Here is a 13,162-nt window from a genome sequence, read left to right on the forward strand (position 1 = left end):
CGGGGAACGGCGCCAGCAAATTCACACCAAAACTAGCTATTTACGTCGACATGCAGAATTAGCGCGACCAAAAACTTTTGACGCCGTCCTCCGTAGACTTTGAGCGTTTCTGTGCAGGAAAAGCCAATGGCTACAATACAGCTACAGTATGTTCCCCTCCGAGGCTCTCACAGGCGACAATAAAGCCGAAAATCTACGTAGTATGCTGGGTCCAGTAGTAGACAGTAGTAGACAGTCTGTGACTCAGATACAGTCAGAGACATGGAGACTGCGATGACGCGTGTGACGCCTGGGGCAGTCGTGGACCCCAGCCTGGCGGGGTCACAATCTCAAAACCTCACTCACTGGCAAGCTCCAGCCAGAGCAGCTTGGAGCATTGCTCGTACCTTTCAAGTTCGCAAGAGCTCGCGAGGCTCCAGTCGCTGCGCAAACCCAAACACAATGAATGACTGCGTCAAGATACAGCAGAACTGGCCATTGATATCCCGCGTTGGGTTAGCCTGCCCCCATCTGTGGCGTCCAGGCTCAGCGCCAGCCGGCCCTGGAGAGGTGGGGCTACGTCGCTGCCGCTGCAAGGCGAGCGAAAAAAAAAATGTTTCCTTCAGTCGCTCCGATTCTCGCCCTCTCTTCTTCCCTCCTCCTCCTCCTCCTCAACTGATCGCGTGCCACGATCAACCCTTCAATCCATACCCTAAACTGTTGTCGTGGCATATGGTTGAGGAGTAGGACGTTGCAGACATGGCAGTTCAGCTCCAGCCCCCTGCGGTGGCCCGCACCGCCGACGACGACGGCTTCGTCTGCCTCGAGCTGGAAGATGGCTCGACCTTTCAGGGCTACAGCTTCGGCGCCAACAAGAGCATTGCTGGCGAGCTCGTCTTCCAGACAGGCATGGTCGGCTACCCAGAGTCCGTCACGGACCCTTCGTACCGCGGCCAGATCCTCGTCATCACCTTCCCTCTGGTCGGCAACTACGGTGTCCCCTCCCGGGAGACCATGGACGAACTGCTCGGCGACCTGCCCGCGCATTTTGAGTCCTCCCAGATTCACATCGCTGGTCTCGTCACCGCATCCTACTGCGGTGAGGACTACTCACACTTCCTGGCCGAGTCCTCCCTGGGCCAGTGGCTCAAGGAGCAGGGTGTCCCCGCCATGTACGGTGTCGACACCCGCGCCCTCACCAAGAAGCTCCGCCAAAAGGGCAGCATGCTCGGCAAGATGCGCCTCGAGAGCGCGCCCCAGCCCAACGGCGCCGGCAGCGTCCATGGCGGCAAGAGCCACACCTCGCTCGACGCATTCGAGAACGTCGACTGGGTCAACCCCAACGAGCAGAACCTCGTGGCACAGGGTGAGTCTTCTCCCTACATTGACCAAATTAAAAATTCTCGTGCTCATTGCTCTCCGTAGTCTCCATCAAGGCGCCCAAACTGTACAAGCCACGCCCATCCGTGGCCCGCAAGCACCCCTCCGGCCGTACCATCCGTGTTCTGTGTGTTGATGTCGGTATGAAGTACAACCAGCTGAGGTGCTTCCTCAAGCGCGGTGTCGAAGTTCTGGTCTGCCCCTGGGACCACGACATTGTGAAGCAGGCCGGCGACGAGTACGACGGTCTCTTCGTCTCCAACGGTCCCGGCGACCCGGCGGTGCTCGAGACTACTGTGAAGAACATGGCTGCCGCCATGGAAAAGAACAAGACCCCCGTCTTCGGTATCTGCCTGGGTCACCAGCTGCTCGCGCGCGCGACCGGCGCCAAGACCAAGAAGATGAAGTTCGGTAACCGCGGCCACAACATCCCCTGCACGAGCATGGTGACTGGGAAATGTCACATCACGTCGCAGAACCACGGTTTCGAGGTGGACGGCACCAGCTTGCCCACCGGCTGGAAGGAACTCTTTGTCAACGCCAACGATGGCAGCAACGAGGGCATCATGCACGTCGACAAGCCATACTTCAGTGTCCAGTTTCACCCCGAGAGCACCCCCGGCCCCCGCGACACCGAGTACCTCTTCGACGTCTTCATCAACACCATTGTCAACTGTGCCAACGACGCCACGCAGCTGTCCGCCCCCGTCAGCTTCCCCGGCGGCACCATTGAAGAGAATGAGGCGGCGCACCCCAAGGTTCACGCCAAGAAGGTCCTTGTCCTGGGCAGCGGTGGTCTCAGCATCGGTCAGGCCGGTGAGTTTGACTACTCCGGTAGCCAAGCCATCAAGGCGCTGAAGGAGGAGAACATCTACACGGTTCTCATCAACCCCAACATTGCCACAATCCAGACGTCCAAGGGCTTGGCCGACAAGGTCTACTTCCTGCCGGTGAATGCAGACTTTGTGCGCAAGGTCATCCAGTACGAGCGCCCCGACGCCATCTACGTGACCTTTGGTGGCCAGACGGCCCTCCAGGTCGGCATCCAGCTCAAGGATGAGTTCGAGTCGCTCGGTGTCAAGGTCCTGGGTACCCCCATTGACACCATCATCACCACCGAGGACCGTGAGCTGTTTGCCCGCAGCATGGACTCCATCGGCGAAAAGTGCGCCAAGTCCGCCTCGGCCAACAACATTGACGAGGCCATGGAGTGCGTCAAGGACATTGGCTTCCCCGTCATCGTCCGCGCTGCGTATGCCCTTGGTGGCCTGGGCAGTGGCTTCGCCAACAACGAGGACGAGCTGCGCGACCTCTGCAACAAGGCCTTCGCCGCCAGTCCTCAAGTGCTCATCGAGCGCAGTATGAAGGGCTGGAAGGAGATTGAGTACGAGGTGGTCCGCGATGCGCAGGACAACTGCATCACTGTTTGCAACATGGAGAACTTTGATCCTCTTGGCATTCACACGGGTGACTCCATCGTCGTCGCGCCCTCGCAGACACTGTCTGACGAAGACTACAACATGCTGCGCACGACGGCCGTCAACGTCATCCGGCACTTGGGCGTTGTCGGTGAGTGCAACATTCAGTACGCGCTGAACCCATTCTCCCGGGAGTACTGCATCATCGAGGTCAATGCTCGTCTGTCGCGCTCGTCCGCGCTCGCCTCCAAGGCCACCGGCTACCCCCTGGCGTTCATTGCCGCCAAGCTCGGTCTCGGCATTCCCCTTAAGGAGATCAAGAACTCCGTCACCAAGGAGACGTGCGCTTGCTTCGAGCCCTCGCTCGACTACGTCGTCGTTAAGATGCCTCGGTGGGACTTGAAGAAGTTTACTCGTGTCTCCACCCAGCTCGGCTCGTCCATGAAGAGTGTTGGCGAGGTCATGAGCATTGGTCGCTCCTTTGAGGAAGCCATCCAAAAGGCGATTCGATCCATCGACTTCCACAACCTTGGCTTCAACGAGACCAAGGCGCTCATGAAGATTGACGACGAGCTGCAGACGCCCTCTGACCAGCGTCTCTTCGCCATTGCCAACGCCATGCACGAGGGCTACACAGTCGACAAGATCTGGGAGCTGACCAAGATTGACAAGTGGTTCCTCCGCAAGCTCAAGGGCTTGAGCAACTTTGGCAAGGAGATGGGCAACTACACAACCAGCGACATTGCCCAGTCGCCTCACATTCTCCTGCAGGCCAAGCGACTCGGTTTCTCGGACCGCCAGCTCGCCAAGTTCTGGAACTCAAACGAGATCGCCGTCCGCCGACTCAGGCTCGAGGCTGGCATCCACCCCTTTGTCAAGCAGATTGACACCGTCGCCGCCGAGTTCCCCGCCTTCACCAACTACCTGTACCTGACGTACAACGCCTCGGAGAGCGATGTCGACTTTGAGGACCACGGCGTCATGGTCCTCGGCTCTGGTGTCTACCGTATCGGCTCGTCCGTCGAGTTCGACTGGTGCTCCGTTCGTGCCATCCGCACCCTCCGCGCCACGGGCTTCAAGACCGTCATGGTCAACTACAACCCTGAGACGGTGTCCACCGACTACGACGAGGCCGACAAGCTCTACTTTGAGAACATCAACCTCGAAACAGTCCTCGACATTTACCAGCTCGAGAATGCCAGCGGTGTCCTAGGTGCCATGGGTGGCCAGACGCCCAACAACATTGCCCTGCCGCTGCACCGCGCTGGCGTCAAGGTGCTGGGCACCTCCCCCGAGATGATTGACAATGCCGAGAACCGTTACAAGTTCTCTCGCATGTTGGATCGCATTGATGTCGACCAGCCCACGTGGAAGGAGCTCACCAGTTTCGAGGAGGCCCAGGCGTTCTGCCAAAAGGTCACCTACCCCGTGCTGGTCCGCCCCTCGTACGTGCTCTCGGGTGCTGCCATGAACACGGTTTACTCCGAGAAGGATCTCAAGAGCTACCTCGAGCAGGCCGCCGAGGTCTCCCGCGAGCACCCCGTCGTCATCACCAAGTACATTGAGAACGCCAAGGAGATTGAGATGGACGCCGTGGCCAAGGACGGCAAGATGATCGGTCACTTTATCTCCGAGCACGTCGAGAACGCCGGTGTCCACTCTGGTGACGCGACTCTCATCCTGCCTCCCCAGGATCTCGAGCCTACCACCATCCGACGCATCGAGGAGGCCACCAGCAAGATCGGTGCCGCCCTCAACGTCACCGGCCCCTTCAACATCCAGTTCATCGCCAAGGACAACGACATCAAGGTCATTGAGTGCAATGTCCGCGCTTCGCGCTCTTTCCCCTTTGTGTCCAAGGTCATGGGTGTTGACCTGATCGAGATGGCTACCAAGGCCATCATGGACCAGCCGTTTGAGGCCTACCCGCCCACCGACTTGGCCCCCAACTGCGTCGGTGTCAAGGTGCCGCAGTTCTCCTTCTCGCGCCTGGCTGGTGCCGACCCCGTCCTCGGTGTCGAGATGGCTTCCACCGGTGAGGTTGCCTGCTTCGGTGTCGACAAGAACGAGGCCTACCTCAAGGCCCTCCTCTCGACGGGCTTCAAGATCCCCAAGGCCAACATTCTGCTCTCCATTGGTTCCTACAAGGACAAGAAGGAGATGCTGCCTTCGGTGCAGAAGCTCCAGAAGATTGGCTACAAGCTGTTTGCCACCTCGGGCACGGCTGATTTCCTGCAGGAGTACGGCATCCCGGTCCAGTACCTCGAGGTCCTGGGCAGCGATGAGGACCGCAACTCCGAGTTCTCGCTGACGCAGCACTTGGCCAAGAACAGGATTGATCTGTACATCAACCTGCCCTCCAACAACAAGTACCGCCGTCCGGCCAACTATATGAGCAAGGGGTACCAGACGCGCCGCATGGCCGTCGACTACCAGATCCCTCTGGTAACCAACGTGAAGAACGCCAAGATTCTCGTCGAGGCCATTGCCCGCCAGTTCGAGCTCGAGGTGTCGAAGCGCGACTACCAGACCAGCCACCGCACCGTGGTCCTCCCCGGCTTGATCAACGTCGCGGCCTTCATCCCCGGCATTGTGACCCCAGGCAGCGAAGACGTGCAGACCGTCACCAAGAGCTCCATTTCCTCGGGCTTCAGCATGATTAGGGTCATGCCCATGGGCGCTGACGGCTCCATCACCGACGCCATCTCGCTCAAGACGGCGCAGCAGAACGCTCGAAAGGGTGGCTTCAGCGACTTCAACCTGTCCATCTCCGCTACCTCAGACAATGAGTCGCAGATCAGCACCGTCTCGGGCGAGGTGGGCTCGCTGTTCATCCCCTTTAACCATCTGTCGGGCAACATCAGCAAGGTGGCTGCCGTCACCGCGCATTTTGACGCCTGGCCCGCGCACAAGCCCATTGTCACGGACGCCAAGTTGACGGATCTTGCCTCGATCCTGCTGCTGGCCAGTCTGCACAACCGCCGCATCCACGTCAGCTCGGTCACCAATAAGGACGACATTCGCCTGATCGCGCTCAGCAAGGAGAAGGGACTCAAGGTGACCTGCGACGTCTCCATCTACTCGCTGTACCTGAACCGGGACGACTACCCTGACTTTGACCACCTGCCGACAGCCAAGGACCAGGCGGCCCTCTGGGCGCACATGAGCAGCATCGATGTCTTCTCGATCGGCAGCCTGCCGTACCACCTGGCGACCTCGCGCGGCCACAAGGGCGACCCGTCCATGGGCATCACCGAGGCGCTTCCCCTGCTGCTCACCTCTGTGGCCCAGGGCAAGCTGACCATTGACGACATCAAGCTGCGTCTGTACCAGAAGCCCGTGGAGATCTTTGAGCTCCACGAGCAGGTCAACACGTCGATTGAGGTCGAGGTGGACCGCCCTTACACCTTCCAGTCTGCCACCTGGTCGCCCTTTAACGGCCGCCAGATGTTTGGCTCCGTCAAGCGCGTCACCTTCCACGACCAGACCGTCTGCCTCGATGGCGAGTTCCTGTCCATGCAGGCCACCGGCAAGGACATGTCGGCGCACCTGGCCCCTCCTACCTCGCCGACCGTCAGGCCCACGACGTCCTCGATCGCGCAGATCACCGAGAGCCCCTCCCGACCTCGTCAGCACACCCTGCTCGATGCTGCGGCCATGTCGCCCACGCGCCGTCCCGTGGAGGACTTTTCGCTGCCTGCCAGGTTGCAGCTGTCGCCCAGCTCTTCGCTCCAGCAGGCGCTGTCGCAGCCGTCTGCCTTCAAGCACTCCCACGTGCTGTCCGTGAAGCAGTACACCAGAGCGGATCTGCACCAGCTCTTCACCGTCGCCCAGGAGATGCGCCTCGGTGTCCAGCGCGAGGGTGTCCTGGACGTCCTCCGTGGCCGCGTTCTGAGCACGCTCTTCTACGAGCCCTCGACCCGCACCTCTGCTTCCTTCGACGCGGCCATGCAGCGCCTAGGAGGACGTGTCATCCCCGTGGCCACCTCCCACTCCTCCGTACAGAAGGGCGAGTCCCTCAAGGACACCCTCCGCACGCTGGGCTCGTACGCGGACGCCATCGTCCTTCGACACCCTCTGGAGAACTCGGTCGAGGCCGCCGAGAAGTACAGCCACGTGCCCGTGATCAACGGCGGCAACGGCAGCAAGGAGCACCCCACGCAGGCATTCCTCGACCTGTACACGATCCGCGAGGAGCTCGGCACGGTGCAGAACCTCAACATCACCTTTGTCGGCGACCTCAAGTACGGGCGTCCCGTGCACTCGCTCATCTACCTGCTCCGCCACTACGGCGCCAAGGTGCAGCTCGTCGCGCCGCAGGGTCTCGAGCTGCCCGAGGCCGTCCGGGCGCAGCTCGTGTCATCCAACCAGCTCATCAGCGAGTCGGAGACGCTGACGCCCGAGATCCTGGCCCGGAGCGACGTCCTGTACTGCACCCGCGTGCAGCGCGAGCGGTTCGCCAGCGAGGAGGAGTACGAGCGCGTCAAGGGGTCGTACCGCGTGGACAATGCCGCGCTCAAGCACGCCAAGAGCTCCATGGTGGTGCTGCACCCGCTGCCGCGCAACGAGGAGGTGGCCGAGGAGGTGGACTTTGACCAGCGCGCGGCGTACTTTAGACAGGTGAGTTTTTCCTTCTTTGGTCTCTTTGGATCTCCACTAACTGATCCTGCAGATGCGTTACGGTCTATACTGCCGCATGGCCTTGTTGGCTCTGGTCATGGCGTAGACTGGAATAATATGATATGATGGGAATGTTTTGGGGTAAAGATTGGGATACTGCAGGGAGGGAAAACAAACTAGATGTTCGAGATTGCTGTGTCGTTTTTGATTGATACCTACTATAAAGATCCAACGGCGACGTTGTGCATGGCGTTATTCAGGAGCATCCGTACGTTATATGTACGTTGACGGCGTTGACTATATGTTTACCATGAATATCACGAATTAATATCTGTGCGTTTGGCGTGTATGTATGTATGTACGTATGTGTATGTTTTGTGTGTTGTCTGTGTCTAGGTCGGGTTCCACTACAGCGACGATAACCTCATCGTCTACTAACAACGCTGCTCCTCGCAAGCCAGTGATTTTTTGATTTTTTTTTTGTATTCTTCTTATTGAGTGTATTTGCCCCCATCTCACTACGGACTCAGCCTCTGCAGCGTCCACTTGTCACCGTCCTTGACATACTCAAACCGATCGTGAAGCCTGCTCTCCCGGCCCTGCCAGAACTCGACCCGCTCCGGCACGACACGCAGGCCGCCCCAGAACTCGGGCACGGGGATGGCCTCCTGCCCCTCGAACTTGTCCTCGTACTCGCGCACCCAACCCTCAAGCTGCTTCCGCCCGTCGTCCTGCTCATCCTGCGGCTGGAGCACCTCACTCTGCCGACTCGCCCACGCACCGATGCGCGAGCCTCGCACGCGAGTGTCGTAGTACTTCTGGCTCTCCTCGCGCGGCAGCCGGGACGCCGTGCCCTCGACGCGGACCTGCTGCTGCAGCGTCTCCCACCAGAAGAGCAGGCTGACGTGCGGGTTCGTGGCGACGTCCTTGCTCTTCCGGCTCGTGGCCCAGTTGCTGTACACGACGAAGCCGCCCGCCGCGTCGAGCTCCTTGAGGTAGACCATGCGGCTGCTCACGCGGCCCGAGGGCAGCTCAGCCGTCGACAGCGCGCAGGCCTCGGCGTGGGGGATGGCGTTGGACGCCTGCGCCTGGGTGAACCAGGTGTGGAACTGGGGGATGGGCGAGGACGGATCTAGGTCCGCGACGGAGAGGGTAGCTCTCGTGAATTGGGGTGCCTGCTGGTTCTGGCCGGAGCCCGAGGGGGAGACTGGTCGTGCAGTGTGAGTGTGAGCTGAGAGGGGAGGGGGGCCATGATGGGCGTCTACGTACAGATGAGCTTGGACGATTCTGAGTGGAGAGCCATGGCTGTGGAGCGAAAACTGCGTCGCGAAGAGAGGATACGGATTGGTGTTCTCAGCATTGGGATTCCCAATGATGTTGGGGTTTGTGAAACTGAGGCGGCTCGTCTGTCAGAACATCGATGATGCTTACAGGCCTGCGATTTGCTGATTACCCTACGCCTCCCTTCTAGAAGGGAAGCCCCGCACATCAAGTGTGTCAACTCTTGCTAACAATTTCTTCCTACGGTATAAGGCTGCGGTCGTGCAAATATGTACGTATATGGCCGCCTCAACTAGGCGATTCGAGCGCCCTAGTCCTTTCAATACTGCGAAGAGGCGTTGTTGTGCTATCAATGATTGAAAGTTGAGGTATTAATAAAGGTCGCCTTATATTGTGCACCCAAATTATACGGCCAGCTTCCCTTCCTGACTAAGGAAGATGTACTATATGAATAACCGAGGGATATCATAAACACTACCAAACGCCATGCCTGCCATGCCAGATGATGAAAGAAGCCCAAACCCGAGAGAGAAAAAGAATCAAGCCAGCGGCGTCGTCACGTCGGACGCATCAAAATCAAAGGCCGTCACGCCCACCGTCACCATCGTCTTGGCCCGGCTATGCGCGGGAACAAACACGGTGGCAGCCACGGGAGCGACGTCCTCCTCTTCTTCGTCCTCGCTGCAGCTCTCGGGCGGCGTAAGCTGCCGCGGGTCCCAGCCCTGGCTCCGCTGCCGGCCAGCGAGCTGCATGTCCACCATGGCGTCGGCGATGCACGCGTCCTCCGTGAGCGGCATGATCCGGTAGTTGAGCGACTCCATGATGCAGCGCTCCGTCGCGTTGAGCTGAGCTGCCGTCCACTGGCCGCGGCCCCAGCGGTCGACGTAGTAGCCCGTGCTCTCCTGCGGATCTTCGGTGAACTTGGCGGCCACCACCAGCGCCGAGAGAATGATGACCTCGGGCGCGACCGAGTCAATGTGCAGAAGCTGCGCGGTGTGCGGGCTAGGCGGCAGGGTGTGGCGCTTGCTCTGCTTTGGTGTGGCGAGAGGGCAGGAGACCCGCCAGTGACGGGCGAAGCGCGCGTCGAGGGCGTCGAGGATGCAGACGGCCAGGGCGACGGTCTCGAGCGGGAGTTGGCAGCGGGCGAGAAGGGCCTGGACCAAAGGGACAGAGGCGTCGGCGAGAGAGGCCGATGAGGGTATGAGGTTGACGAGGTGGATGGCGGGGCCTGGGTAGGTTTTGTTAGCTCAGCACTAAAGAAGTCACTCTCGGGTACCTGACGAGCGATGGAGTTTCGGACACCAGGTCAGGGAAAAACGGACCTCTGAATTTGAAGAGTTCGGGATCGCCCTCGTGCACGTCGTAGTCGAGGGTAGAGGAAGACTCGCGGGAGCTCGGCGGGGGTGTCGGTAGGTTGGACAGGGGGCGGTATGTGAAGTAGCTGTGGTCATCGTCCTCCTCCTCCGACGGCGGCATACGGCCCTGTCTCTTCTCGCTCTGGCGCATCATCTTGGTAGATGGCAGTTGCTGTAAAATGTGTCTCGAAGTTCTTCTTCTGGTCGTCGAAAGGAGGGAGAGGCCGCTCTCATGTTTTGGCCAGGCGGGTATAGTATGTTTCGCGAATTTACATCCGTCAAGCTAGCCAGCTGGGTCGGTCGATGGTGTAAGGTACGGTGAACTGGCGATGAACGAGTGACGGGTGGGAAGCACGCGAGCAGCAACAGTGGATGGGGGACTGGGTAAAGGAGGACAGAAGGAGCTATATTTGAATTTATACGGATCATCCGCGACTGACTGTAAATAGTGGTACGTAACTTAAGGGGTGGTGGGTGTGCTGCTGTCATAAATATTGTGCCATCGAGTAGCCCCGAGACAGCACCTGGAAGGAAATGGAGGTGAAAATACGAGAACTGGTTGGGCTCTGGCTGGAGGCCCGGTCTAGCCAAGCCCAGGGCCCAAGACTGGAGTGGGGGACCCCTAATCAGGGGAGGGGCTAAGCCGCTAAGCCGCCTGGAGGGCCAGGCCAAGCATGGTCCCCCGTTCCTTGTTTTAGAAGCGCAGGCTGCACAGCAGATCTGTTCATGGTCCGGCCCTGTTTCTTTCCAATGTCAACGTCAGACCAGTATTTCGAGGCTGGCTCCCGTAACCTCCAGTCGAGGAACTGAACAGCCAGCTGGAGAGACTGGACGTGGCTCAAGCATCTCTTGGCTGACTTGCCAGCACTGTCTGACCGCTATTTCCAGTCACTGCATCGAGCAATGAGGGGACTGGAGGTGCATGCCGCGGCTACAAGGAGTTAGCCCAGCAGAGGCAGATCTCCTTGCTCACCTATCTGATCTCACCGGGGCTTGGCTTGGCTTGCTCAGTCAGGCTGACTTGGCGTAGCTGAGAACGGAGCTCCTTACCTTAGCTTCAGGCATGAAATAAATGCGTTTGTCGGTCAGACATGCAGCGGCAGTAGTGCAGCATCATTGACTCACATGCAGGCAGCTCCTCGTCGTTCTGGATCACAAACTCAAAGCACAGAATTAGAAAGGAGGTACGGCAGATGGAGGGTTGCATCGATCGAGCGAGGTCTCGCCAAGCCGGTAGCTACAAGTGCGACCCTAATTAATCACTGTTCAGTGCGCCGGGCTCTGTTCCTGGGTCCAGTCCTCAGAGTTTGGTGGTGTGACGCTCGCCCACCACCATGAGCAGCGCGGTCAGCAGCGGAGCGTCATTTTGGGGGGGCCGAAAATAATAATTACCATCCTCAATTCCATCTTGGCCATTAGATCTCGTGACAGCTTGCCTTTCCGCGACAAGCAGCACGCATTTATGTGCAATGAGCCATTGACAGCCCATCATCACAGATCTGCACGCCTCGAAGGTGCATTGACGTCGGACGTTGATGCTCTTCCGCAGAAGGCTTTCTTGTGCAACGTCGGAATGGCTGCCTTGGTCACGGCACAACATCAATCACTGATCCCCGTCGAGCATTTGCAGAGGTGGCTGTGAGAAGGGGCATGGACATCTAAATGAGGCCTCACGAATCTGTCGTCATCTCCAATACCACATGCCAAGACGCGCACACACCGACTTCACCTTGCCGACATAGACCTGTAAATTAATCGGCCTCGTAAAATTGTGCTGCTCTTCTTGGCCCAGAAAGTTTTAATGGAGCGTGTGGATCAGGAGCAGAGGCGATTCGCATTTCGGTCCGTCGGATCTTGCATGGTGCAAATGCGATGTGCGGCCGAGGAATCAGGGCACGTTTCCCTTTCTGGGCGTACGGCAGCTGCACTGCTGCGGACGAATCGTGGAGCCGCCTGGATGACTGGAGGCCCACGCAAACCGAGAAGCCATCGAGTCCGGTCGAATACCTATCTTATCCTGGACGAATGCTAGGTAGGTAATACGTAGTACGTATAATTATTGTACGTACGTATATGTTCAATACATGAGCATTGGTCCGGAGGCCTGCTGAACACATCGAGGAGCCGTGGCAAGACATTGAAGTGACAGGCAGATGTTTCGAAGAGGCTGGATAGGCCGGAATAGCAATACATACAGCCTGCACTGCAGCTGAGCTGCACAACTGACAAGTCGCAGCTTTGCTAATGCTGACCACTTGAAGTGGAGCGTCGCTACTACGTACGCGGCATCGGAGTGCGGTAACTTTCCGTGATGCGTTGCGTTGCCGATGCACGTCTACGTGAGGCATACTCTCCGTCTGCGACAAGTCTTGCCTCAGCTACACCGTTTCGCGACTCGCCAAATCGAGAGTGAAGAAGTATAGCCAAACCGCGTTGCCATTAAGCTACCGAGCACCGACTCGCTTCCTGGCAATGACTATGCCAGAAGCACGGCTGCGTCTTGCACGCGCGCTGCATCTTCACAAGGCATCCCCATCACAACCACACATCCGTCTCGAGCTCGCGGGACTTGTATCTTGGTGTTTCTGATTTCGCATTGTCACCTAGTATTATTATGACCATTCGCATCTTTTGACTCTGTGCCGTTCTCGCTGTGGAATCCCAGCCACTCGCCGAGCATGCCGCCTGGCCGTGGGACCGGACACTCTCTCTTGACCGATTTCCCACTCTCAATATCCTCGCTAAACTGTACAATGCCGCTCTTGGTCTCGTCTGGGCTCTCGCGCCGGCGGTAGACCTTCCTCCTCCCGTTCTCGTCCACCATGACCTGTCCGTCGGCAAACTTCTTGGCGGGGACGGGGCATGGCAGCATGTGTGGAAGCGCCACGACGAAGAAGCAGGCGACGAGCGTCGAGGCAAATAGCGACGAGGTCATTCGGGACCGGGGATGGAGATGGGGTGGCATGATGTCGTCGTCGTCGTCGTGTGTTCGATGGCTCTGTCAGCCTGCGGGAAAAAAGGAGTCAGTATGATGATCGCCGAGCGCACTATGTATCAGCGCTACTCACAATGCCTGAAAATGAACATTGTCCTCGCACCGCAGGGTGTGGCGGCTGCCCAAGGTGCTGC

At 58.7% G+C, this 13,162-nt stretch overlaps 4 protein-coding genes across 4 annotated transcripts; 1 reads left to right on the forward strand and 3 right to left on the reverse strand.

The window, feature by feature from the left end:
• The first annotated feature begins 630 nt into the window (after positions 1 to 630).
• On the forward strand, positions 631 to 7,733 carry F5Z01DRAFT_658005 (uncharacterized protein). The gene is made up of 3 exons (XM_046263675.1): positions 631 to 1,345; positions 1,405 to 7,397; positions 7,450 to 7,733. The coding sequence occupies exons 1-3, from the start codon at positions 739 to 741 to the stop codon at positions 7,501 to 7,503; spliced, it is 6,654 nt and encodes a 2,217-aa protein (XP_046117086.1). The 5' UTR covers positions 631 to 738; the 3' UTR covers positions 7,504 to 7,733.
• A 182-nt stretch (positions 7,734 to 7,915) lies between these two features.
• On the reverse strand, positions 7,916 to 8,700 carry F5Z01DRAFT_637425 (pyridoxamine 5'-phosphate oxidase; the record flags this gene model as incomplete). The annotated part of the gene is made up of 2 exons (XM_046262278.1): positions 7,916 to 8,604; positions 8,667 to 8,700. 2 exons carry the CDS (start codon positions 8,698 to 8,700, stop codon positions 7,916 to 7,918), a joined length of 723 nt encoding a protein of 240 aa, XP_046117087.1.
• A 294-nt stretch (positions 8,701 to 8,994) lies between these two features.
• F5Z01DRAFT_154683 (uncharacterized protein) lies at positions 8,995 to 10,352 on the reverse strand. Its single transcript, XM_046257743.1, has 2 exons — positions 10,001 to 10,352; positions 8,995 to 9,906 (listed from the first exon to the last, which is right to left on the reverse strand). Exons 1-2 carry the CDS (start codon positions 10,185 to 10,187, stop codon positions 9,218 to 9,220), a joined length of 876 nt encoding a protein of 291 aa, XP_046117088.1. The 5' UTR covers positions 10,188 to 10,352; the 3' UTR covers positions 8,995 to 9,217.
• Positions 10,353 to 12,506: 2,154 nt separating this feature from the next.
• Positions 12,507 to 13,096, reverse strand: F5Z01DRAFT_154716 (uncharacterized protein). The gene has a single exon (XM_046257744.1). It carries the CDS (start codon positions 12,996 to 12,998, stop codon positions 12,633 to 12,635), a length of 366 nt encoding a protein of 121 aa, XP_046117089.1. The 5' UTR covers positions 12,999 to 13,096; the 3' UTR covers positions 12,507 to 12,632.
• Positions 13,097 to 13,162: the final 66 nt, after the last annotated feature.

The sequence above is a fragment of the Emericellopsis atlantica genome (assembly GCF_019669845.1).
Source record: "Emericellopsis atlantica unplaced genomic scaffold F5Z01scaffold_17, whole genome shotgun sequence".
NCBI classification, from domain to species: Eukaryota; Fungi; Ascomycota; class Sordariomycetes; order Hypocreales; family Bionectriaceae; genus Emericellopsis; species Emericellopsis atlantica.

What these genes read in the sequence shown, in the direction of transcription:
- F5Z01DRAFT_154683 (XM_046257743.1), bottom strand. Translation starts at nt 10,187, where the DNA reads ATGATGCGCCAGAGCGAGAAGAGACAGGGCCGTATGCCGCCGTCGGAG. An exon ending in CGAACTCTTCAAATTCAGAG is followed by an intron (nt 9,907 to 10,000) that starts GTCCGTTTTTCC and finishes AAACCTACCCAG; the next exon opens with GCCCCGCCATCCACCTCGTC.
- F5Z01DRAFT_658005 (XM_046263675.1), top strand. Translation starts at nt 739, where the DNA reads ATGGCAGTTCAGCTCCAGCCCCCTGCGGTGGCCCGCACCGCCGACGAC. An exon ending in GCAGAACCTCGTGGCACAGG is followed by an intron (nt 1,346 to 1,404) that starts GTGAGTCTTCTC and finishes TGCTCTCCGTAG; the next exon opens with TCTCCATCAAGGCGCCCAAA. An exon ending in GCGCGGCGTACTTTAGACAG is followed by an intron (nt 7,398 to 7,449) that starts GTGAGTTTTTCC and finishes CTGATCCTGCAG; the next exon opens with ATGCGTTACGGTCTATACTG.
- F5Z01DRAFT_154716 (XM_046257744.1), bottom strand. Translation starts at nt 12,998, where the DNA reads ATGCCACCCCATCTCCATCCCCGGTCCCGAATGACCTCGTCGCTATTT.